Below are 26649 nucleotides of genomic sequence, written 5' to 3' on the forward strand. Positions count from 1 at the left end.
TTGATTTATTTACAGTTTCATATAAAACCATGTTATTTTTAGAATGTTGACAACACATTCAGTTACGCACAAAATAACAGCTACCAAATCCTGTTTCCTGACAGGGTGAAAATGATAAAATTTAAACCCCTATAACTTTTTAAAAACATTTTTCTGGAAAAAGTGAAATAACTCCAGTGATTCAGCTTGGAAAATTATATTAATGTACCAAATTTTAAAAGTTTCGATAAACTTTAATTTTTGAAATGCTTGCAGCCAAACCAACTATATCTGACAAATGTGAAGAAAACATGAGTAACTCACCTTTTCTCCAGGTGGGCCTGCTGATCCAGTCTCACCAGGTGGTCCATATTCACCCTAGAATATAATAATGATAATAATAATAATAATAATAATAATAATGATTTCTTTACTGACAACAAAGGGTTTATGTTAAGGAAAACAATGTAGACAGTACAAGACAAAACAAAGAATGTGTGTGTATGTGTGTGTGTGTGTGCCTGTGAGTGTTTGTTGCTGTGAGGATTGTGTATGTAAACAAGCTTAAGATAATGGAGGAAAAAAATTCGACAATGTATACAGTGATCCCTTGCTACTTCGCGGTTCAACTATCATGGATTTACGACTTCGCGGATTTTAAGAATATATATATATATATGAACAGGAATGGGACGACAATATAGTTCATTCTGTGCAATTTTGCAACGAGGTTGACGAAGTCATGAATCCCTACAAGATGCTCTTTGAATGGAAAAAGAAGCAGCGGCAGCAACTTCCTATCACAAAGTTTTTGCAGCCTCGCAAAAAAAGAGCCAGTTCCTGCTGCTACTACTATGGTTGCACCTTCGGAAGAAGTGGAAGAAGTGTCCCAGGAAAGGGCACCACCGTCAGCTTCATCATCATCATTTCTACTGCACAACAAATTCATCACCATCATCATTCAAATTTTACTTTAACTTCTTTCGTGTTGAGTACAGTAAGAATATTTATTTTTGAAAATCTAAAGTGCAGGTGGCACATAAAAAGCACCATCCGATCGTGGCCGTTTGCCAGACTCGTCTGGCACCTGTGCCGGTGGCACGTAAAAAGCACCCACTACACTCATGGAGTGGTTGGCGTTAGGAAGGGCATCCAGCCGTAGAAACATTGCCAGATCAAACTGGGCCTGGTGCAGCCTTCTGGCTTCCCTGACCCCAGTTGAACCGTCCAACCCATGCTAGCATGGAAAGCGGACGCTAAACGATGATGATGATGATGATGATGATGATGATGATGAAAGTATTATTGCTTAACAGTTGTCCTTGTTATTAATAGACTACTGTAATGGGTGGGTTGTTAACAGTACAGGGAGGCTCTTAAAAGTCCAAATACACATTAAATAAATACTGTAAATATGGTGTCCCTACTTCACAGAAATTCAGTTATCGCGGCCAGTCTCAGAACCAATCTACCATGATAAACGAGGGATCACCGTAATCCTCAGTAGGGAGGAGACATTTCAGGGTTGCTCATTGGAAAAACCCCATAAAATCATGGGTGCCCGACCTACACACACACACATGCATGTGTCTGGGCATAATACATAAGTAACAACATATAAAGCAAAAACAACATATTCAAGAAGTGAATAAAAAAAAATTAACAAAATAAGCCTCACCTTCTTTCCTTCAATTCCTTCAATTCCCATTGGTCCCATTTCTCCTTTTCTTCCCTTGTCCCCTCTCCTACCAAAGTCACCCTTTTCTCCATCCAGTCCAAATGATCCCTGAAAAAATGCAAACAGAACTTCAGTTTATTGATACATCAAGATTTCCTTCACTTTTTATATTCTTTTTACAAGTTTCAGCCCCTAGATTGTGATCATGCTAGGGTACTTTTTATTGAATATAGGTACTTTTTATTGAATATAGGAGGTGTATGGTAAAGTCAACCTAGATGTAAAGGGATATAACAAAATATGATGAAGTGTTTTTGTTTGATACTCCAATATATGTATGTATGTATGTATGTATGTATGTATGTATGGATGGATGGATGGATGGATTGTTTGAAGAGGTGTGCAGACTTTATATATAAAGAAGAGCAAGGCAGTCAAAATTTGGATAAAATCTACCTATGGAGTACTTTTGCTCTTTCAGGGATTCATCAAGTATCCCTTAAAAGAATGAAAACACCAAATAAATAGTTTTTACCCAAATTCTGACTACCTCCTTATTCTGCACATGCATGCACGCACGCGCATACACACACACACACACACACACACACACACACTCACATATATGTGGAGGCACAATGGCCCAGTGGTTAGGGTAGTGGACTTGCAGTCAGGGGATTGCGGTTTTCATTCCCAGACTGGGTGTTGTGTGTGTTTATTGAGTGAAAACACCTAAAGCACAACGTGGCTCTGGCAGGGTGGGGCGACCCCTGTTGTACTCTTTTGCCCCAACTTTCTCTCACTCTGTCTTCCTGTTTCTTGAGTAATGGTGCGATGGACTAGCGTCCCGTCCATATGAGGGGAACACATACGCCATTGAAACCGGGAAACCGGGCACATGAACCTGGCTAGGCTTGAAAAGGGCATATATATATATATATATATATATATATATAATAGATAGATAGGTATAATGCAATGGGAATGAAATAGATCTTGGTGAATTAAATCAGAAGCACCTCCAAGTATTTATTTTGGCAAACAAGTTACTTCAAAGAGAGTATTCCAGATCTTTCAACTGGTCAGCAGAGTGGCCCTTATAAACTTAAACAGCTGTTTACTGGTTCCGAATATGCTCTAAATCCATGTATAATTAGTACATTCCCCACAGTGAATCATTTAGTAAACAAAAAGAATGGATAGGCCAAAACCCCCCTACACACATTTCAATAGCTATTGAAACACATGTAATGATGTTTCAAGCTACCCATTTCTCTCTCTCTCTCTATCTCCCACACTCTCTCCGTCTCTCTCTCTCTATATATATATGTATACATATATATATATAAGTTTGTATATATATATATATGTATATATATATATAAATATATATAAAATCAAAATAAGCAACAAAGATATCTAGAGGCAACGCAGTACGGTCGTTTTATGTGATTCCATTTCATTGAACAATGCAAATATTACATCAATTTTAAAATGTAGAGCAATCTTCAGCTGCATAAAAATATAGAATTTAGTTAAATTTGAAGGATTTATTTGTATAATTTTCTTATTATCCAAAATCACAAAGAGTTTAAGTAGATAGACAAAGAACGTTTCTATGATGTTGTTGATGAAACTATAATTAATGCTTCACATTACTTATAATTTCATTATAGTTTTGATGAAAATGTCTACTTACCACATCTCCCTTGTCTCCCAAAGAACCTCTTAAACCTCTGTCTCCCTGGAAAAAAAACAAACAAAAAAAATCAGATTGGCAGAACATTCTGAAAGTAGACACAGCACTGATTAAGTAATATAAAAATAGCAAAGTCAGTGCTAATATATACAGCATGACCAAAAATTTAAATTTATTAAAATTACAGCCTTAATGAGGAGAAAAAATCATTAACTTAATAACTGATTCTGGACAAGAAAACAAGGAAGATAACCCTGAAAGCATAATGAAGATTAACAGATAGGTTTCTTATAATACTTATTTTACAGTCATTGGTAGTGGCCTGCATTAGCAACAGTGCATCAGCAGAAGGGGTTATAGGAGAATACATTTTGTTGGATACCTATGGACCCCAACCAATCTCATTCATTTTTTAAAATTATTATTGTGCCTGTTTGGCTTTGTGTCCAATTGGCTTTGTGTCCATTTGGCTTTGTGTCCAATTGGCTTTGTGTCCAATTGGCTTTGTGTCCAATTGGCTTCGTGTCCAGTTGGCTTTGTGTCCAATTGGCTTTGTGTCCAATTGGCTTTGTGTCCAATTGGTTTTGTGTCCAATTGGCTTTGTGTCCATTTGGCTTTGTGTCGATTCAGCATTAAATCTGTTTGGCTTCTTGGCTTTGGCTTCTTGTTCTTCAGCAAAAGTGCATTCAGCATCCTATCCATGCTTACTACAACAATGGTTTCTGTTATTCATAATAAGCAAGATGTATATCGTCTCCATCTATAACCATCCATGAACTTTTTCCTTCTCTACCCAACTGATTACCAATTCCAATTTTCCTAAACCCAGCATTAAGTATTTTGAAACCAATCATTTTTCTCCAGAACTGAATTCCTTTGGAAGATTGCTCCCTGTCCACATGTTGCTACTGTTTAACACAGGGGAGCCCTGACCAAATTTATATATAGTCATTTTGTCCATTTCAAAAAATTTAATCTTAATTTCCAAGCATAATACTGTATGATTATTTTTTAAAGATGATAGTATGTGATTTGAGGGAGATTTGGCTGTTATTATTTGCAGATCAAGAGACCAATTAGACATTCCCTCAGTTTGTCACTGTCAACATTTTCCCAAAACCAAAAGAGGTTAATGGTAAATACTAATTAAATTAATCTAATTGGCCAGAGAGGGTCTATAAAGGTCAGTGGCACCCCATACCCTAACTCTAACTAAATAACAACAAATAAATAAATAAATAGATAGATAAATAATAAGTTGACCCTTAGCTAGAAAACAGAAACCCTTTTCCTTTAGTTAGCTGAGAGACTTTCTAGATATTTTCTTATTTGTTAATCAGAATAATTAAATTAATAATTAGCTGCAAACAAAGAAAATCAACTTACCTTAACTCCCCGTGATCCTGGGTACCCATTAACTCCCTGAGGTCCAATTGAACCCTGAAATGGTAGAAGAAAAATAATGTATTATTAATACAATAAAGACTATGACAGATGGTAAAAATATGAAATGAAAGACCATTCAATGTTACACACGCTAGCATGGACAAGCAGATTTTAATATAGTGACAATAATAATGATGATTGGCAGCAACGGTGATGATGAGGGTGATGGTCATGATGATGATAAAGAATATTTACAAAATATATCATCATTATCATAAATAGATATTGTTTAAGCAAACAAATGATTTTCTTAAAATTAAAATCAAAACAGTTTCACTAAGCATAAAAGTTTGAGTTTATGTACCTACACACATGCACACACACATGAGTGAGCTGATGTGGCACTCAATACATTTGATATGAGTTACATTTTTAATGACAGTTTGATTGAGGTTCATATGACTTGCATACATTCATTTATACATACCCATACACACACATGCACACACACACACAAGTAATAAGTAACAACTGATTGCCAGGTGTCAATTTATTACAACCATCTGTAATGAATTTTTTAATTGATCAACGAGTACATTATATGATTATGCGGCAAAGGCCAGTCTTAGAATCACTAAATATTTATGTGCCATGGATTTTAAATGTTCTTGATTATAAAATCCATGCATCCACCTGAAGAAGGTGGTTCTTTATAACAGTATAACATACCCATTGATCAATTAAGAAATTTGTTAGAAACAGCGGTAATGAATTGATACCTGTTCATCAATTGTTACTTACTCTTTTACTCTTTACTTGTTTCAGTCATTTGACTGCAGTCATGCTGGAGCACCACCTTTAGTTGAGCAAATCGAGCCCAGGACTTATTCTTTGTAAGCCTAGTACTTATTTTATCGGTCCCTTTATATATATATATATATATATATATATATGTATGTGCGTGTGTATATGTTTGTGTGTCTGTGTTTGTCCCCCCAACATCGCTTGACAACTGATGCTGGTGTGTTTACGTCCCCGTAACTTAGCGGTTCTGCAAAAAGAGACCAATAAAATAAGTACTAGGCTTACAATATATATATATATATATATATATATATATATATATATACACATATATACGATGGGCTTCTTTCAGTTTCCATCTATTAAATCCACTCACAAGGCTTTGGTTGGCCCAAGGCTATAGTAGAAGACACTTGCCCAAGGTGCCACACAGTGGGACTGAACCCGGGACCATGTGGTTGGTAAGCAAGCTACTTACCACACAGCCACTCCTACGCCTTATATATTTTTAATTCACCTATCTCAGAACATTCCCTTATGTATTCCAAGGTATATTATGGACCATATTTTTAATAAAATGTACATGTCTGAATAGCTCAAGAGAGGATTGTATACTCAGTTGAGTCCAGTTAACTCAAATATCATTCTGCATTCTGCCAGCATTTCTGTACCAGGGCTGGTATTCATTTATAGTTGTTGTATGCATTTTATTAAGACCTAGCCAGGTGCCTCAGCTTTATGCACCATATTCAACTGAATCTTGTTATATTTCTAGTTTCAGCTCATGAGCCGTGGCCATGCTGGGGCACTGCCATTTGATGTTGCTACATAATTTTTACTTCACTAGTTCTTTTTAGAACTTCACATTTGGTGCATGAGGGAGTTTGATGCCACTGCCCTCATTTGTACTTCCTGTTGTGAAGTTGGTTCATCTGTGACTCTTGATAGTAAGAGATCTAGTTTCGTTTAGTAGACATCTACATCCATCCCATGTAGGTCTCTCAGGTCCTTCGAGAGGATATTGAAGAGCTGTGGGTCTTTATAGCCCAGATTATCACAATATCTTGTATATTTTGATGGCAAAGTTGGAGTCTTTGGCACTATGCAGTTGGAACCTGTTCTAGCATTAGTGTAACTCTCAATGCCAAAGTTTGGGACAAATCCCTCTGGGATCTTCCAGACGTATATTACTGCATATCTTTCCCACCTACACTCTAGGGAATAGAGTCTCAATCCCTTGAGTCTTACCCAGTAGCTTATATGCTGCATAGAAGCTATCTTCTTCGTGTAGCTTCATTGGATTGCCTCAAGTTCTGCAATTAATTTTACACTGATTAGTGACTATAGCTGGGTGCAATAGTCAAAGCAGATTAGGACAAATGTCCTCCAGAAGACTATCATGGTTTCCTGATCTCTCATTCTAAAAGTTCTAAGAACCCATCTGGTCAGCCACCTGCATTTCATTGCCAACTTAGCAACATGCACATGGAAGGATGCATCATTACTTATGTAAATGCTCAGGTCACACACTGACTGTATCTCTGGGATTGCAATTCCTTCAGGTCTAGTGTATTTAATTAGCAATGCATTTAGTTTTGCGTGTCGATAGCATAGGGCTTGAAACTTTTCAGCATTAAACTGCATGCTATTCTTCTTAGCCTGCTTGTATATTTCATCTAACTGATATTGCATCTTCAGGTGAGACTTTTGTATCATCTGCATAATTTGTAATCGTGATATATGTATGTATATTCTGTAATGAATGGTAAGGACAAGATACATAAAAGTATATATACATGTGTGTGTATGTGTGAATGAATGCATAGTAATATAAGAAATGTAAAACTTACAGTTTCACCTTTCATTCCAACATCACCAGTAATTCCAATAGGTCCCTGGAAGAGAAATTTGCAAAGAGAGCATAAATTATTTGAATATGAAAATAAGAATTTTACCAAAGAATTTTCTAATATTGGTTTAATATTTTGGCACAAGGCCAGTAACTTTGAGGAAGAGGTAATCAATCACATCAGCTCCAATGTTCAACTGCTATTTATTTCATCAACTCTGAAGAGATGAAAGGTAAAGTCAACCTTAGCAGAATTTGAACTCAGAGCATAAAGACAAAAAAAATGTTACTAAGCATTTGCCTGGCATGCTAATGATTCTGCCAAGGCACCACCTTAGAAGAATTTTCTCATATTTGGAATTTTTAATCTGTTTTAACAAACAATAAAGTGATAATTTTTTTATATTGTAGTTAGTAGGTGATTTTTTTATCTGACATTATGTATTGAAACCGGATCATTTATATCATTCAGGCCAAAAACTCGAGTGCAGAGGGTGCTGCTGCACACCGTTTCTGAATGCAGGAGTCGATGACTTATCAGGCAGTGAGGCAACTCTGTAGTTGTCTAGACATTGGAGCTGGCTGGGACCACCCACTGATGTAGGTGACAGAACTCCTCACACAACAGTATGAGTTTTGTGACTCGGAGTCAGATGTTTCCACCATCCTTTGTGCTCCTCCTTGCTGAACCACTCGGCCCATCTCATGAGCCAGATGTAAATGTTTGCTTTCTCAGAAGCTTCAGATAATTTCCTGGCAACAATTTTTGTGTCCTTTGCAGTTAGTCTAAAACTCCTAAATATCAAATGAACCCTGCTTCCAACAAATTCTCTAGCACCTATCTCTAAAGGAAGGTATATTGCTCCCCATCCATTGTTTTCACAGGGTTCATCTAATTCACTGTAAACCAGAGTTGTCCTTCACCATATAGTATGATTTAGTTGCATGTACCACCCACTGCCCAATTGTTTACATATTCATGTAGTCTTGAGCAGACACAGACATCCTCTTAACTCCATCCCACCATCCTACATCAGCAGAACATCCAGGAGGTGGCAGCTGGAAGGAGAAAAGGTTGCACAAGTACTAAGCTGGTGCATATTTTTCTGCTGAATGAACTAGAGAAACATGAAATGAAGTGCCTTGCTCAAGGATGCAACGTGATACCTACTCTAGGGATTGAACCAACAACTTTACAATCATGAGTCTATTGCTTCTTCTGACAACTAAGGTCATGTGTCTTCATTGTATCATGTTAGAGTCATATAAGCTATTTTAAATTTGAAAGCATTGTGGTATCAATTTCTGTTTTAGTTTTCTCTGGTCATTTATATACAATAAATATATAACAGTGGAATAATGCACAATAACATACACTACTATGAAATAAAACAAAAATTATAAATATTATTGCACATGAGTTATTTAAATTTATAATATAGCTTTATAATGATTCACAACTATTGCCATTTGATATATACTGAACTTTAATATTGTCAGCTTTTGCAACATATTTCTCTTCACCCTTCTGGACTTCAGTGAGTTTAAAAAACTTAAGGATTGGGACTTTGGATTTGCTTGTTACTGTGACTGCTGACTTCCTTTTAATTAGTGCTTAGATCCTGTTGAGCCTTATAGTTAGAAGAACCTTATATACAAAGCATCCATATTTAGAAATGAATCTAAGCTTTACAGTGTCTACATAAGAGAGAAGCTCCACTTTATCTGCCATCCCTTCCTATCCTAAGTAAAGAGGCAAAAATCTGTAGGATTGCAACAATAGATAAAATAAAATGATGCAGGTATATAAAGTAGGTATACTTACAGGTGGACCAATTGGCCCTGGTAGACCAGGTAGACCAGGTTTCCCTTGTGGCCCACCAATACCAGGTGGTCCCAAAGGTCCAGTTGGGCCAGGTGGACCCTAAAAAAGTAATGAAAAATATTTATTAGTTTAAAATAGACATGGCAACAAACATAACACACTTACAGACATCACACACTACATAATGCCTGCTTATGGTTGCTTATCAAATCTTATGAAATCATTTGTAGATCTTTTGATGACTGAATGACTCTCTCTTTGATATATGTAGCTTCAGTTGTAGACAAGATGATATATATTTGATTGGAGAGGCTTCTCCTGTCTTCTGGTATAATTAGCTGGTAGAGCCCACCATTTAATATGAAAGTGACTACATTTATAGCTAGAAGCTTCTTTTCTTTGCTCAGGTAGCAATTTTCTTTGGGATATATATAATATGATCTTTAACAGGAATATTGTTAAGTTATATATTCCATAATGCCAAAATTTGTGTAAAACATTACCTCTTCAAATGCAGCTTAATTCATGGACAGTAATAATTATACTACTATGGCATGGAAGCACTCCGTCGGTTACGACGACGAGGGTTCCGGTTGATCCGAATCAACGGAACAGCCTGCTCGTGAAATTAATGTGTAAGTGGCTGAGCACTCCACAGACACATGTACCCTTAACGTAGTTCTCTGGGATATTCAGCATGACACAGAGAGTGACAAGGCCGGCCCCTTGAAATACAGGTACAACAGAAACAGGAAGTAAGAGTGAGAGAAAGTTGTGGTGAAAGAGTACAGCAGGGATCACCACCATCCCTGCCGGAGCCTCGTGGAGCTTTAGGTGTTTTCGCTCAATAAACACTCACAATGCCCGGTCTGAGAATCGAAACCGCGATCCTATGACTGCGAGTCCGCTGCCCTAACCACTGGGCCATTGCGCCTCCACTGTAAAGCTTATATAGCCATTATTACAGCAATGGATTTGAGGTTATGTTTCAAATCCTATTTTTTTGTGTTTTTTTTATCTTGCTATGTTATAAAAATCTCTGACAAAAATCAGAGATTTTTCAATTCAGGATTTTGGGAAAACACATTTCTTCTTTTTCTTTTCATATTTTCACTCTTGTAGTCATTCAAAAATATCTATGTTGAAAGTATATAGGAAAATAAAATAAATATAACTTACACTTGCTCCCTGTGGGCCAGAGGCACCTGGTGCACCATGAGGTCCCCGTGATCCCTTAAAAGAAGAAATAAAAATTTTGAGTTAAGAACAGAAAAGAAGAAAAAAAAAGTGATAAATTCTTAAACTTTCATTTCAGATGAAGAATTTGAAAATTTTCTCTTTTCAGAATATTGTGATTTGAAGTTGTGTTATAATATTGATGTAGGTCTTATTGTTCTCTAGCATAAGATATTTTATTGTCAGTATGCAGATTCCTCCAGAAGACTATTGTTGTAATTTAACCCTAGGTCAACTCAGATCTCACGTACCTATGGTTAAAAGCATTTTACTTATGACTGTTTTATCTCTTCCATCAACAACTACATTATCCAATGACTCCCTCCATTATTTTGATGCTAACATGTAATTTTGAGGATGATCCGCTAATTATTTCTAGCAGATCAAGTGGTCTTATTGACATTCCCTCATTAGCTAAAACATCTCTCATTGGATTAACCCTTTAGTGTTTGCATAATTCTGCCAAAATTAATGCTTCTTCATCCACATTGTTTTGAACTAATCATGCATTACCTTGTAGCTATGAGATTTTGATGAGGTAGCTGTTAATTTTTAAAACAATATTGTAGGGTTGGTGTGAGAGACCAGATCTGGCCAATTTGAACATAAAGCAGGCAGAATACTTTTGGCCGGATGTGACCGGTTTAAATGCTAAAGGGTTAAAGCCAATTATTTTGTTGTTACTGCTGTTGCAGTTTGCTCTGACTGGGTATTTCTGTGATATAGCAGTAACTGAACTGATTGAATGAAATATTCAGTTGATGCTTAATACATAAAACAGTTACAGGTCTTGTAAATATTTTTGATGAGGAATAAGAAAATATCTTGACGAGGAATAAGGGAGAACTGTTTGAATTACATTGGGAATATACTAAGGTGATATCATGTATAGAATACTTCTTAACAAATGTTTAAAATAATAACTCAAACTCTGAATGAATTTGATGAGATAATAAGGAGGCCTGTATGTTGTTGCTGAACCAGAATGATATCTGAACTTGATGATATGGCAGATAAATTTTGACATAAAACAAGTTTCTTCGCATGAACTTGTTTTCCTCCAGCATCCTAAAGATGAAAAAGACTACAAATGAATGTGTTTTTATGTGTTTTTATGTCCAGTGGCTAAATACAACTTAACAGTATGTGCATGATCAGAAGAAGGAATTACATATGCTTTTCACACCTCATGTGTGTTTCTTTGATGGAATAGAAACAAGATAAAAAGATTTTCTTACTTGATTTCCTTTTGGTCCAACAGAACCTTCAGCGCCAGGTAAACCCTGAAATAAAAACAAGCATTAAAAATTAGTTGATAAAAATAGCAATTTTTTAATTGAACGTAATTTTTCCATTTTTATTTGGAAATGTTTAATTCTTTTTTTTAATTCTGTATGCTTGACAATAACACTAGTGAAAATTAACATGAATTCACCATTCTGAAATTAAAGCACCCTTATTATTATTATTCTAGACTTAGGTTTTGTTGGAATTCTTGAAACTCTTGGACTTGCTGCCTGCAGTCTCTGGTACCATACTATCTGTTCTTTTCAATTATCTAATACTTTCCTGATTATTTTGGCTGTGCTGAGGAGGCAAACCTTTTGGGCACTCTATTCTGATTTCTTTTATATTCCTCTTGATACCTTCTGCTATTGTCCCCAAGGAACCAACAATAATTGGCATTATCTTCACCATCTTCCTTTTCCACATCTGGGCTATTTCATATTTAAGAGGATTGTATATAGCTATTTTTTTAATCTTCCTTCTTGACTATTTATGGGTCAAAGGGTCACACAACATCAGTTATATAGCGCATGTGAAGCACCTTGCCCACCACCACTAGGTCCAGTTTGTTATCCTCTGGCACCTGATCTGTTTGGATTGGGGAATACCACGGGATTTTGCAGGTCACTGAATCTGCTGCCCTTTGCATTTTGTGCTCATATCACATCTTGCCCCTCTCTAGACCCCACTTTTTAAACAGTTTCCAATGTAGCACATTGCTACTTTATTATTATTCATTCTTTTTATCTCTGGTATCTTGCTTCCTGTTCTTTTCAACTATCCAATACTTTCTGGTTATTCTGGCTGTGCCAAGGAGGCAAATCTATTGTAACAGTTCTACTGGGCACTCTATTCTGATTTCCTTTATATTCCTCTTGGTTATTCTGATTTCTTTTATATTCCTCTTGATACCTTCTGCTATTGTCCCCAAGGAACCAACAATAATTGGCATTATCTTCACCATCTTCCTTTTCCACATCTGGGCTATTTCATATTTAAGAGGATTGTATATAGCTATTTTTTTAATCTTCCTTCTTGACTATTTATGGGTCAAAGGGTCACACAACATCAGTTATATAGCGCATGTGAAGCACCTTGCCCACCACCACTAGGTCCAGTTTGTTATCCTCTGGCACCTGATCTGTTTGGATTGGGGAATACCACGGGATTTTGCAGGTCACTGAATCTGCTGCCCTTTGCATTTTGTGCTCATATCACATCTTGCCCCTCTCTAGACCCCACTTTTTAAACAGTTTCCAATGTAGCACATTTGCTACTTTATTATTATTCATTCTTTTTATCTCTGGTATCTTGCTTCCTGTTCTTTTCAACTATCCAATACTTTCCTGGTTATTCTGGCTGTGCCAAGGAGGCAAATCTATTGTAACAGTTCTACTGGGCACTCTATTCTGATTTCCTTTATATTCCTCTTGGTTATTCTGATTTCTTTTATAGTAATAATAATAATATAATAATAATAATAATAATAATAATAATAATAATAATAATAATTATTATTATTATTATTATTATTATTATTATTATTATTATTATTATGATCATCATTGCCTTTGCACAGCTTCTAATGCTGGAGATCTACTGCAGTGTCAGCTGTTCACTACCAGTGAACTAAGGTAACGCCTCTTATTTTGTGAGCACCTTCCAGAGTATTCGGGCAGTTCCAAGCAGTACTGTTTTCTGCAAGTGCTCCACCCTTATTGCAGCCCTTATTCGTTCCACGTACTTCTAGAGATTTTTGCTCACTGTTCCCAGGGCTCCGACAATTATTGGTACTACTGCTACTTTTTCATCAACCACAACTGCTTAACTTCCCAAGCTAACCTGTCATATCTCTCAACTTTTCTTTCTTCCTTATCGCATACCTTGTCAGCTAGGCATGATATATCTATGATCCAGCATAGTTTGCTTTCTTTCTCAATTAAGACTATATCTGGCTTCCTGTTCTCTATCTCATGGTCGCACTGAATCATAAAATCCCACAGGATCTTTGCATTATCATTTTTGATGATGTCTTCGGATTTATATTCATACCAATTTTTGCTCTGTCAAGTCCATACTTGTTGCAAAGTGTCCAATGGGCTTATTATTATTCTGGGCTTATTATTATTATCATTATTATTATTATTATTATTATTATTTATTATTATTATTATTATTATTATCATCGCTGTTGTTGTCGTTGTTGTTGTTGTTGTTGTTGTTATCATCATCATCATCAGTGAAATGTTGTGTTGGTTTCAATTGAACCATATCTTTAGCAAATGAATATGATCAGTTTCTCTATGTTTTCCTTAGTGGCAAGTTAGCATCTAACAAGATGTCGTAGATTAAAAGCATCAACATTTTCAATCAAAAGAAATGAAAACCTAATAGCGAAACTCAATAAAAATCATTTCGCCATTGGCAAACAGCTTTACAGTTAGTATCAAAACTATTCAAACAGCTAATGATTATTAAGTAAATAAACCTTTCATATAGCTGAAGTAGCCTTTTAATACCAAACCATGTGAGACTGCCTGTCCCAAAGCTTTATTCAGATTAAAATCTCCATCATCAATTACAATGTGAAGGGTAATGAGATTTCAGTTGGTCAACACTAAAATAATTTATAACAATATAGAAGGTTAGAGGAATTCTACTAGGCCCATTCCAAAACGTTGATTGTAATGAAAATTAATTGAAATAAAAACAATCTACTCATTTAAAAATGAATCATGAGTTTAGATCTGCTTTTTGTATTTCTTTCAATTAGTGGAAAGGGAATAAATCTACTCCTGGATTATTGACATGTGCATTGTTGTTATCATCTCAAAATGTTATGGTACGTGGATTTCAGGTGAGCAAATAGAAGAAATCTGGAATTAAGTGTCATGACGAAAGACTATGATACTTAATGTATTTTCTTCAAGACTATATCCAACTGACCATCTGCTCTATTTATTTAGATCATAAGGTACATAGATACTGATTGCTTACTAAATGATCTAATGATCCCCAAAATGGTTAGTACAGATTGTGAAATGTGTAATACTTACAGGTTGACCAACAGGTCCTGGAGGGCCGCGTGGTCCCATGAAACCTCTTGGTCCCTAAAATTATCCAAATAGAAATGAAATGAAATTAAGACATGTACAAATATTTATAAAAGATTCAAATAGTAAAAATGTTGAGGGATCAGGGATAAAAATATGTAACTATGATTTTGAAAAATCAAAGATTAAAGTATAAAGTCTAAGAAACTCAGGTTAATATTTAGAAACTGGAGTCAGTTACTTGAAATCATCATCTTAATTATAATTACCATAAAATCTGTAGATAAATCAAATTAATGAATGAGAAAGCCAGTCTAGTAATTGAAGGACTGAATATGAAAGGTGATTATAAAAATACATACCATTTCACCTGGAGCACCTACAGGTCCTTGCACTCCTTGTTCACCCTGACAAAGAAAACAAACAAAAATATATTGATTTTGTGTCATTTCAGTCACAGATTCTAATGAACCTATGTATACAAGTTGTATGTATTTATTTTATTTAGAGATTTTATTATGATATATAAAAGTATTGTTCATAAACATTATTGATGCAATATATGAAAAAGTTAATAGAATTTTGTTTCATTTTGATTTTATGAGCTGTCACTTTCCTAGTGACACACAACACACACACACACACCACACACACACACACACTCACAAACACAAACGCACACACACTCATATATTCACACACATATATACATGTGTGTGTGTGTATGTGTGTGCATGCCTCTAATCTATGTATAATCTTTAAAAAGAGAAATTCTTGTAAATACTTACTTGTGGGCCTTCGTGTCCAGTTAAACCAATAGGTCCTTGTGGACCACCTAAGCCCTGCAAAAAGTAAAAAAAGAAAGAATGACAATGAATTCACCATCAAAACTAAAAGTTTCTGTTAACAATGCTATTTCAAATCCAATATAACACCCTACTCACCACAGAATTTCCTCTTCAGCTTATCCCTTAATATTTACTAGTCACTGGCTTTATATATTGTCATGATTTAAAACTTTGCATTAACAGAAGGAAAAAACTCAAACAAACAAATAAGCAATGATGATTCACAATCTGAAAAACAAGCTTTCATTCCAAATATATATATAGGCGTAGGAGTGGTATGCTGACACTGGCATTGTACCATGTTTGCCACCAAACATACTGACTAACCATTTGACTAAATCTATCTATAATTAGGTCCCAGAATGTAGTTATAATAATTCACCATTATAAGTAACACCAGGACTGTAAAACAGATTTTTAACCATATGTCAGTGTTATCCCATATGTCTTTATACATGTCCATGTATCCATGCATGTTCATGTTAACCTGCAAGTCCATATAAATCCATGCAAACCTGTACAGTCTTACTAACTTGTTTGTCCATACATGTCGTTATTAACATATAGCTCCTTGCACCAATATGTCTGTGTATCCAAGTGTGTGTATCAACATATATCCTGTATATAAGGCGGCGAGCTGGCAGAAACGTTAGCACGCCGGGCGAAATGAGTAGCCGTATTTCGTCTGCCGTTACGTTCTGAGTTCAAATTCCACCGACGTCGACTTTGCCTTTCATCCTTTCGGGGTCGATAATTTAAGTACCAGTTACGCACTGGGGTCGATATAATCGACTTAATCCGTTTGTCTGTCCTTGTTTGTTCTCTCTGTGTTTAGCCCCTTGTGGGCAATAAAGAAATATATATCCTGTATAGCAATATGTGGCCACAAACCTGTGTGTCTACATACGGCCATATATAAGGTGAATGAATATCAATGTGTTCATATATAAACCTGCATGTCCATATGTGCTCATGATAAATTGTGTATCGCTATTTCCATTCTTGAGACCAAGGGTCTATGTTAAAGCTCTTAGAGCATCAGCTGATAGAGTTGAATGGATTTAGGCAAAGGACCAGGGCTCAGAACATTACATTCTTCACTCCCAACAGCAACTAAACTTATAAAACTCTTCCATGAAGATATCTTTCAGTATTTGATTCCTTCTTCTGTTAGCTTGCATAAGGTACCATGATGGACAAATTCTACATTACACTAATTGTCCCTTGCTATGCAAGTATATCTGTTTAACACCCGTGGACATGTTTACAAAGTCAGAAAACAGTATGCTAAGAGTTGCTGAAGCATGGAACAAACTGCCGGCATCGGTTGTTAGTTGTCGGAGCACTGCATCCTTCAAAACTTCCTGAGATTCGTCAACACTACACCTGATTTTCTCCCCTCCATACACACGCAAGCATGTATCTGACTTGTACACTGTTCACTTTCCAGACATTTGTACATTACTGCATATACTTTATACGCACTTTTGACAAGTTGTGGTGCACCTGAGCACTGTATACAAGAATTTCATTATTATTTTAAAACTAATTATAGAATTTGTGAGGAAACAAAAAAGTTTGATAATTATTCCTTTTAAATCTAACAACACTTGTTACTCATACTTTTCACAAGAATTTTGTGGCTACTGGAGTTTATAACTTCATCTGCCATTAAGTCATGACCAGCCACTAAGGTTTGCTCAGGACTTTCTCTTAGAGTCCAATTGCTTTCACAAGTTTGAGAGACCCTGGCATCAGTCATTTAAACTCTTCCTAGTATTTGATTATTACTTTAGTTTATTACCCTTGAAAGGAGGTGCAATGGCCCAGTGGTTAGGGCAGCGGACTTGCGGTCATAGGATCGCGGTTTCGATTTCCAGACCGGGCGTCGTGAGTGTTTATTGAGCGAAAACACCTAAAGCTCCATGGGGCTCTGGCAGGGATGGTGGTGATCCCTGCTGTACTCTTTCACCACAACTTTCTCTCACTCTTACTTCCTGTTTCTGCTGTACCTGTATTTCAAAGGGCCGGCCTTGTCACTCTCTGTGTCACACTGAATATCCCTGAGAACTACGTTAAGGGTACACGTGTCTGTGGAATGCTCAGCCACTTACACGTTAATTTCACGAGCAGGCTGTTCCATTGACGGATCAACCAGAACCCTCGTCGTCGTAACCGACGGAGTGCTTCCATCCACCCTTGAAAGGATGAAAGACACAGCTGACCTTAAAGGGATTTGAATTCAGGTTGTAAAGGACCTGAATTGAGTACTACAAGGCATTTTTACCAGATGCTTTGATGACTTTGTTAACCCATTGACTAAGTCCCTCTTCTTCAGGATTAAGTTGAAGACTAGGGTTATTGTCAATAGAATATTTAATTGTCTACATGAAAGGATAACAAGTGATTACTTACTCTATCTCCCTTCTGACCAGGTAGTCCAGGTAGTCCCGGAAATCCTGAAAGTCCCTGAATAAAAAGAAAGGTAATAATATTAAGTCATTTGATATTATATTGAAGAACATCAAAATTAAGTCAAACCAATGTTTTTTTCTTAAACTGATTATTTAAATTTTTTTAGAAATGAAAATGATTCTTAGAGAATAGTAATTATAATTATTTACACAAAACTAATTTATTTTGTTTAGTCATGGCTGAGATCAAGTTGTAGTGTTATATAACAGTTTCAAAATCCTTAGGCCTTTGAAAGGCATTTAACATCGATCTATATAAATATTTTTATACTCTTTATAAATTTGATACTATAGATTCTTTATCATGGCCACAGTTAAATAGTTCTAACCAGTAATAGACTAAGGTCTATGGATGAAGAAATAAGTGTTCTTTGCAAGTAAAACTTACCTTGTCACCAGGTGGACCTGATATACCTCTTTCTCCATCTCTTCCAGGTCGGCCCTGACAAATAGCAAAGACATTAAGATTAGCTCTTCAAAATATTTATATGAAACCAAAGAAAATATTATTTTTTGAAGCACACACACACACACACACACACACACACACACACACACACACACACACACACACTAATATTTCTGATAGTCCACTGCCCTTCAAAATAAAAAAAAAGCAAAAAAAAGCAAAAAATTGCTATCAAACTGTACTTACTCTTTGGCCGGGCGAACCAGTTATACCAGGTACTCCTGGAGGACCAGCTGGACCCTAGGTTCCGGAAATTAAAAAAGATGTATATGTTAGATCACATTTAAAAAAAACCAACAGCAAAACAACAATAACAGCAACATATATATATAATAATAATAAAGGGTAAAATTAATTAATTAATCAATAATTGATAATTTTTCCAAGTAGTTCGGTATGTTAAAAGAACCATTATTGGTAAACTTTTACAAAAATTCTATGATTATGAGTATAATTATAATTAGGGTTCAGCAAAATTTGCTTCACCACATACCGAAATTTAGAAATAGCAGTTAAACTACTATTCTACTACTATAAGATATCTCCCAGACAGTAATACTCAACAACTCACGTTGCTGTCTGGGAGATATCTAATGGTAGTAGAATAGTTAGTTTAACTGCTATTTCTAAATTTCGGTATGTGGTGAAGCAAATTTTGTTGAACCCTAATTATGATTATACTTATAATTATAGAATTTTGTGTGTGTATATATATGTATATATATTATATATATATTTAAATATAATATGTGATAATTATTCGGTAGGCATGATATGTATGTATTATACCGAATAATTGTCGCATATTATATTTACAGATAAATTCCTCTATTTACATAATATCGAGGTCTCTTTCATTCTTTTGTTGTCTAACCATTCTATCAATATATTAATATATATTATATATATATATATATATATATATATATATATATATACACATATATATACATACATATATATATATATATATATAGTATATATATACCAGAGACCGAGACTTTGAAATATTCTGTACGTGAGAAGACCAGGCAGGAACAGTGAGCCCAGCCCACTTATGAATGCCTTTCCTCCTTGGACACAAAGACCGGCTGAGGCAAGCGAAGTCGATATAGACCTCATCCGACGACAGACACCCATGCCAACCCCCCATGCTTGCGAAGACATTTGGGGCAAGCGAAATCGAAATCGAAATAGAAACCGAATTGAACCAGCCAGGACCCCTGGCCTGGTGGTACGTAAAAAGCACTATCCGACTCGTGGCCGTGGCACGTAAAATACTCCAATGCGACCGTACGACGGCACCCATGCCAACCTCCTTTGCTTGTGAAGACATGTTGGGGCAAGCGAAATCGAAATCGAATTGAACCAGCCAGGATCCCTGGTCTGGTGGTACGTAAAAAGCACTATCCGAGTCGTGGCCGTGGCACGTAAAATACTCCAATGCGACCGTACGACAGGCACCCTTGCCAACCCCCTTTGCTTGTGAAGACATGTTGGGGCAAGCGAAATCGAAATCGAATTGAACCAGCCAGGATCCCTGGTCTGGTGGTACGAAAAAGCACTATCCAACTCGTGGCCGATGCCAGCACCGCCTCGACTGGCTTCCGTGCCGGTGGCACATAAAATACACCAATCTGACCGTGGCCGTTGCCAGCCCCACCTGGCACCTGTGCAGGTGGCACGTAAAAAGCACCCACTACACTCACGGAGTGGTTGGCGTTAGGAAGGGCATCCAGCTGTAGAAACATTGCCAAATATTAGACTGGAGCCTGGTGCAGCCTTCTGGCTTCCCAGAACCCCGGTCGAACCGTCCAACCCATGCTAGCATGGAGAACGGACGTTAAACGACGATGATGATGATGATGATATACATATACATATATATATATATATATATATATATATATATATATATATATAAACATATATAAACTAATAGGGAACATATATATATTCTCTATAGGACACTTACTTCTTCACCAGGAACTCCAGGATCTCCTTTAGAACCATCTAGACCAGTTGATCCCTAGAATATGAATGAAAAATATAAAAATAATATTATAAAAATGATTTCCTTTTTTTTTAAACATAGGAGTGAAATTCAAAAATGAAAATTTTTTTTTCTTATGATGATAAAATGTACATCAGATCTAAGGGCCATAACTCTCAAAACAAATTTATATTAATGTTGCAAGTCTGGTTTCATTTAGATAACATCTTTGACAAACTCATTCGCTTTCTCAATTTTTTGTGGGATAATATAAGGAATTTTTTTTCAGTTATTTTCTTTTCCAGGATATATATATATATATAAACTTTAGGAAATAAAAGATAAAAATAACTTGTATCTAAAAGAAAATTACATTCTGGATTTACTGAAATTGTATTTAATTAAGAGACAAAGTACTTTTACTACTACTACTACTAACTACTACTACTACTACTACTACTACTACTAAATATTTTTTGAGATTGGAATGATGAATTGTTACTTACAGGTGGACCCGGAATACCAGACATACCTTGTGCGCCAGGGGATCCCCTCATAGCTAACTGAAATCAGAGAGAATTAAAGTTAACATAGTTTGAATATATAATACATTTTAATATAATACATACATACACATACATATATATCTACATGTGTATATATAAGTGTGTGTGTGCATGTGTGCATGTGTGTCTGTATGTATATATATATATATATATATATATATATATATATCACTATGATATATATATATATATATATAAATATATATACACACACACACATGCACACATGCACACACACACATACACACACACACACACATATATATATATATATACAAATATTAAGTGAAATAGAGAAATACAATTGACAAACTAAATATTTGTTTACATTATAATATAATATAATATACAAAAAATATATAATATAATATAACACAACACAAACAAATTTTTAAAAAACATATAAAGCTACCAATTTGTTTTGTCTTATATACACTAGTGAATTTATAAAAAATTCCCATCTATGTATACAAGCCCATTCAGGGCCTTCATTCAAAAACAGATGAAATTCCATGTAAGGACTGCCAAATTAGAAAACTACTGATTCAAGAATTACCTATGTTTAGAAGTGTGAGTGTTAATAATTCAAATACATAAAAAAAATACAATAAAAAGAACAAGAAAATTCATATGGATAAAATAATTAAGGAAAGAAATTTTATAATGGTCATAAAATGTTCTTATGGATCTCTAATAATAATAATAATAATAATCAAAAAATATTTGAATCGAAAATAATCACTGGCCATTTTATAATATAATATCAATACCTATGTAATATACAAATATATATATATATATATATAATATATATATATATATGTGTGTGTGTGTGTGTGTGTGTGTGTGAGTGTGTGTATGTGTGTGTGTGTATGTGTGTGTGTGTGTGAAGGCACATGGCTCAGTGATTAGAGTGTCGAGCTTACGATCGCGATGTTGTGAGTTCGATTCCCAGACCAGGCAAGACACTTTATTTCACGTTGTGACATCACTGGTGCCAAGTTGTATCGGCCCCTTTGCCTTTCCCTTGGATAACATCAGTGGTGTGGAAAGTATATATAAAAGTACAGATATGTAAGCATGTATCCAAATGTGTATATATATGTGTACATTTACATACAAATGTATATTTATCTTACAAGTACATGAGTGTGTGTGTTTGTGCATGTGTGTATGTACACACACACACACACACATACACACTCAAACACGTTTGTTGACTTTGTAAGAATTTGGAAACTTTGTGAGATGTGAAATAATTCTCTCTTTGAATGGTGAAACTCAAAGTAAACAAAGCTATAAATAATAAGAAAGTTAGGTGTGGATAAATTTTGTGATTGCAGTATCTTAAAAACAGTGGCAGACTTAATCTGCCTCACAATATAGCACCCCCCCCCACATGTTCCATTGGTGCCTTAAGCAGAATTCAGTATGCTACAAGCATGCGAACCAGGACTCCTGTTTAGGCCAATTGCTGCAATTCCTCCCCATCTATATTTTGGAGTCTATCAGAAAGTTCATGGATGCTGGCTAATGTCCTTTCACTAAGTAAAAATAATAAAAAAGATTAGTAAAAAAAACATGACTAAAACAATTGTTGTGTATGTATTAGTTACTTACCATATGTTGACTAAGCATTGACCTCAAATTATCAGCTTGGTTATTTGGACCTTTTGTAGCATCCCAATTCAACTGAAAATTACAAGGATTAGCAAGGATTAGCGATTATTTAATAATTACTAAACTATTATTAAAATTTACAATATAAATCAATAACATCTAATTTTTTCTTGAAAAAATCAATTACAGCATAAAAATCAATTGAATTTTCAAATTCTAAATTATAATTTTATATATATATTATATATGTGTGTGTGTACTTATGGTATATTCTCTCAAGAATGTAGTTGAGTATAAAGTACAGTATAAAGCTTGTACTCTTTGCTGTCCAGTAGTAATATTATATGTACTTCAAGGTTTGTATTTGGGTTTTTGTTGTGTGTGAATAGATAATTGAAATATTTGGAGCCAACAAGAAGAAGTATGGTTGGACATTTACTTTTTAATCACTGCAGGTGTGCAGGTACTTGATTATGCAACTGTTTCTCTGCAGTATGAGATCTAGTTGTGTTTCCTCAAGTGATATGTAAATATTGTCTCCATACATTTAAAATCCTTAGCTTCAATAACATCCTATTTGTCTGTTATGGCCTGAATTTAGTATTTTTACAATTATATAGATGTATGTGTGTGTGTGTGTGTGTGTGAAATATTTACTGCACCCTAATAAATCTTCCAACTGAAAGTATATTTCTATTGGATTTTCTATTGCTCATACTCTCTGACATTGGTAACATCTGAAACAAGTATTACCATAAAGGGTGAGTTTTTTCTTTTTTGTTTTTTTTTTACACTGATATAAGACAGGATTTAAACTCAGGATGCCTGGTTGGAACAGATATGAGAAAGCATTCCTTGTGATGCTCCGACCATTCCACCAATCTACCATCCTAGAGTAATACTTACTTAATAACCTCAAAAGGATACATGTGTATGAGTGTGTGTATATATATATATGCGTGAACTATACAGATTTTTTAAAAAATAAACGCTTGAATGAATTAGTGATATCAATAAGCATAGCAATAGAGTAATACTTACAGGTATAATGAATACGTGTCCAGGGGGCCCAGGTAATCCATTTGCACCTGGGAGACCATCACGACCAGGATATCCCTAAAAAAAAAGAAGATATTTTATGAATTCCTTTTTTAGACAAGACAGAAGTATTATGTTACCCTTTCGTTACCGTATTTATTTTGAGATGCTCTGTGTTTCATTCAATTTATTTTAAATATAACAAAGAATTTTTGTAAAATAACTTAGTTATCATTAAGCTAGTGTTAGGAACATAAATTGTGGAATATTTTAATTCAAAACTTATGGAAACAAGACATTTGTACTACAGAGCCAGAGGCGGTTTTGGCCGGGTTGGTATCAAAAGGATTAAAGTGAAAAAACAGAGATATGATGTGCTAATCATGCCTTTCCTAATGTCCTAAAGGATCTTGGGACTGTGAGGTAATAAACTGGATTTCATATCCACACAAAAAGTGAGTATCTATTGTCAAGTTTTTGAAGTTATTATTATCATGTAGCTCTAGGTCATTGTTCAATGAGCAAACATTATTAAAATCATTCTAGGCATCACCATCGCATCATCTCTTATATTCATGACTACATTGTCAAATGTGTCTTTCTTGTTTTTATTTTTAATGGCATAGCACCTTGCCACCTCGAAGGGACGGATTGTGCCATTCGGGAGGAGAAGAGACTCAATAGATCGCAGTGTGGTTGCTGCACAACTAAGCATGTCACTCTGAAGCAGCACGGGGTCCTTTTCGTCTCGATCTCTTCGAGCAAGTCGGGGTGGCAGGACACGTAGTCGGCCACGTGGATGCCGCCCGGGGCTCGTCCAGTCGTTCTCTTCACTCGGCTGTGGTAGTAGATAGGCAATTTGTTTGCTATGTTTAGTAGGCCAAGCAACCACATAGCGGTTCTTTATTTGGCTCATGGTTAAAGTTGTACAGTTTGTATTAGTTTGTTATAGATGTTCCTCTTCTTCATGCAATGTTTCCATTTCATGGTCTGTTGACCTCCACGACAGGGCATGATTTTTATTTCCTATCCCAGAAAACAATGTTACCATATTTTCTGGCACACAAATTAAATTTTTCAGACCAAAATTTACAGCCATAAAAATTTGACTTATTCACCAAAATGACTTTTGAGGACCAAAAACTCCATGTGAAATGTGGAAGGATTTGTAAAAACAGTGGTCATGTTTGGTACATGCCTATTATATACTATATCGATTTGTTTGCTGGAAAATATCATAGATCATCTCTGGTTAATCATATATTTAATCACACATCATACAACAAAATAGTTTTTTCTCTGTGGACGTTCTTAGCCAATAAGAAATCTTGGACATGTGAAATGCTGTGTGGTGTAAAGTATAATTAATCTTGGTCAGTTTTCATAAAGCGACAATCAATGCATTATATATTATATGATAGACTGTTTATAATGTGAAAAAGCTTGTAAAACAGCTATACACAGTTTATGGGGATTCAAAAGAAATTTGAAATATAGTAATACAATTTTAGTTCATGTGTTCTCAATAACTTAGTTTTAACACAAAATAACATTCACAGCAAGATTAAGTGTATCTACCTATCCAAACTATATGTTTGGATATAGTTTTCATGTAAATACTCTGCTGGTATTCTTTATCTTTGATGGTGTGAAGATGGGTACATTTTATATATTGGTGATGAAATCAGCTTGGAATGTGTGAATGTACTTAACATCAGTAATAATTTTGATGTCTATCTTGGTGCAGTCCTTCCAATATGGGACAGTCTGTCTACATGTGTGGATTTATGTGTTGGTGTACACATATTTATTTATATCATCATCATTGTCATTGGTGTATGTGTCTATATACATATATAAAAATATATATGTAGACACACACACACACACACTCACACACAGCTATTCATATGAAGATTATATAAATTCAAAAGGAAATACTTACCGAATCTCCCTTGACTCCACTTTTACCAGGTGGTCCTCTGGGGCCTGGGGATCCTCTAGGTCCCTATCAAAAAGAATAGATTTATTAAATATGGGAAAAGTGTATTAGAATGATGATGGTGATAATGATGATGATGATGATGATGATGATTTTTGTACTGGACTGATGATATTTATATATAAATTGAGAACTTATGTCAATATTTTAGGGGCAAGCATTTGGCTCACACACACACACATAGTTATATGTATATATATATATATTATATATATATATATATATATATATATAATATATAATAATAATAATAATAATAATAATAATAATATAATAATAATAATAATAATAATAATAATAATAATAATATTAGGGAGTATAACTCCAAACTTACAGGAAAAAATTTAATTTAGTATTAAATCAAATTTCACAATATATATATATATATATATTATATATATATATATATATTAGCTATATATAATATCATAAGGAGAAAATGGAGAGTTTTAACTCATGAAATTCAATTTATTTACATTTTGCCAAAACTCTCTGTAACCTACAATTGTTTCCATAGTTAACTCAATCAATTACAAATTAAAACTTGCATCTTGATGTATCTCTAAACTCAAAATAATTATATACATATATATATATATATATATATATATATATATATATATATATATATATATATATATATATATATATATAGATAGATAGATAGATAGATAGATAGATAGATAGATAGATAGATAGATAGATATACACACATACATACACAAACATACATACATACACACACACTCATACATACATACATACATACATACATACATACATACATACATACATATAAGTATACATATATGCTACATAGGGGATACAAAAAGCACTCAGTAT

The 26649-nt window shown here is 34.8% G+C and overlaps 1 protein-coding gene across 1 annotated transcript in view; it reads right to left on the reverse strand.

Moving 5' to 3' along the window:
- Window positions 1-26649, reverse strand: part of LOC115215509 (collagen alpha-1(I) chain) — a 201845-nt gene that overhangs the window by 82773 nt on the left and 92423 nt on the right. Inside the window, exons 7-25 of the mRNA XM_029784672.2 lie at window positions 25750-25812; window positions 23808-23882; window positions 22767-22838; window positions 21087-21143; window positions 20563-20616; window positions 18774-18827; window positions 18507-18560; window positions 18060-18113; window positions 15585-15638; window positions 15159-15203; window positions 14800-14853; window positions 11695-11739; window positions 10400-10453; window positions 9221-9319; window positions 7397-7441; window positions 4743-4796; window positions 3357-3401; window positions 1658-1765; window positions 304-357 (exon numbers count right to left, since the gene is read on the reverse strand). Of these exons, the coding sequence (XP_029640532.1) occupies window positions 304-357; window positions 1658-1765; window positions 3357-3401; window positions 4743-4796; window positions 7397-7441; window positions 9221-9319; window positions 10400-10453; window positions 11695-11739; window positions 14800-14853; window positions 15159-15203; window positions 15585-15638; window positions 18060-18113; window positions 18507-18560; window positions 18774-18827; window positions 20563-20616; window positions 21087-21143; window positions 22767-22838; window positions 23808-23882; window positions 25750-25812 (1140 nt within the window). The remainder of the gene's footprint in view (window positions 1-303; window positions 358-1657; window positions 1766-3356; window positions 3402-4742; window positions 4797-7396; window positions 7442-9220; window positions 9320-10399; window positions 10454-11694; window positions 11740-14799; window positions 14854-15158; window positions 15204-15584; window positions 15639-18059; window positions 18114-18506; window positions 18561-18773; window positions 18828-20562; window positions 20617-21086; window positions 21144-22766; window positions 22839-23807; window positions 23883-25749; window positions 25813-26649) is intronic.

The sequence above is a fragment of the Octopus sinensis genome, linkage group LG9 (assembly GCF_006345805.1).
Source record: "Octopus sinensis linkage group LG9, ASM634580v1, whole genome shotgun sequence".
Taxonomy (NCBI): domain Eukaryota; kingdom Metazoa; phylum Mollusca; class Cephalopoda; order Octopoda; family Octopodidae; genus Octopus; species Octopus sinensis.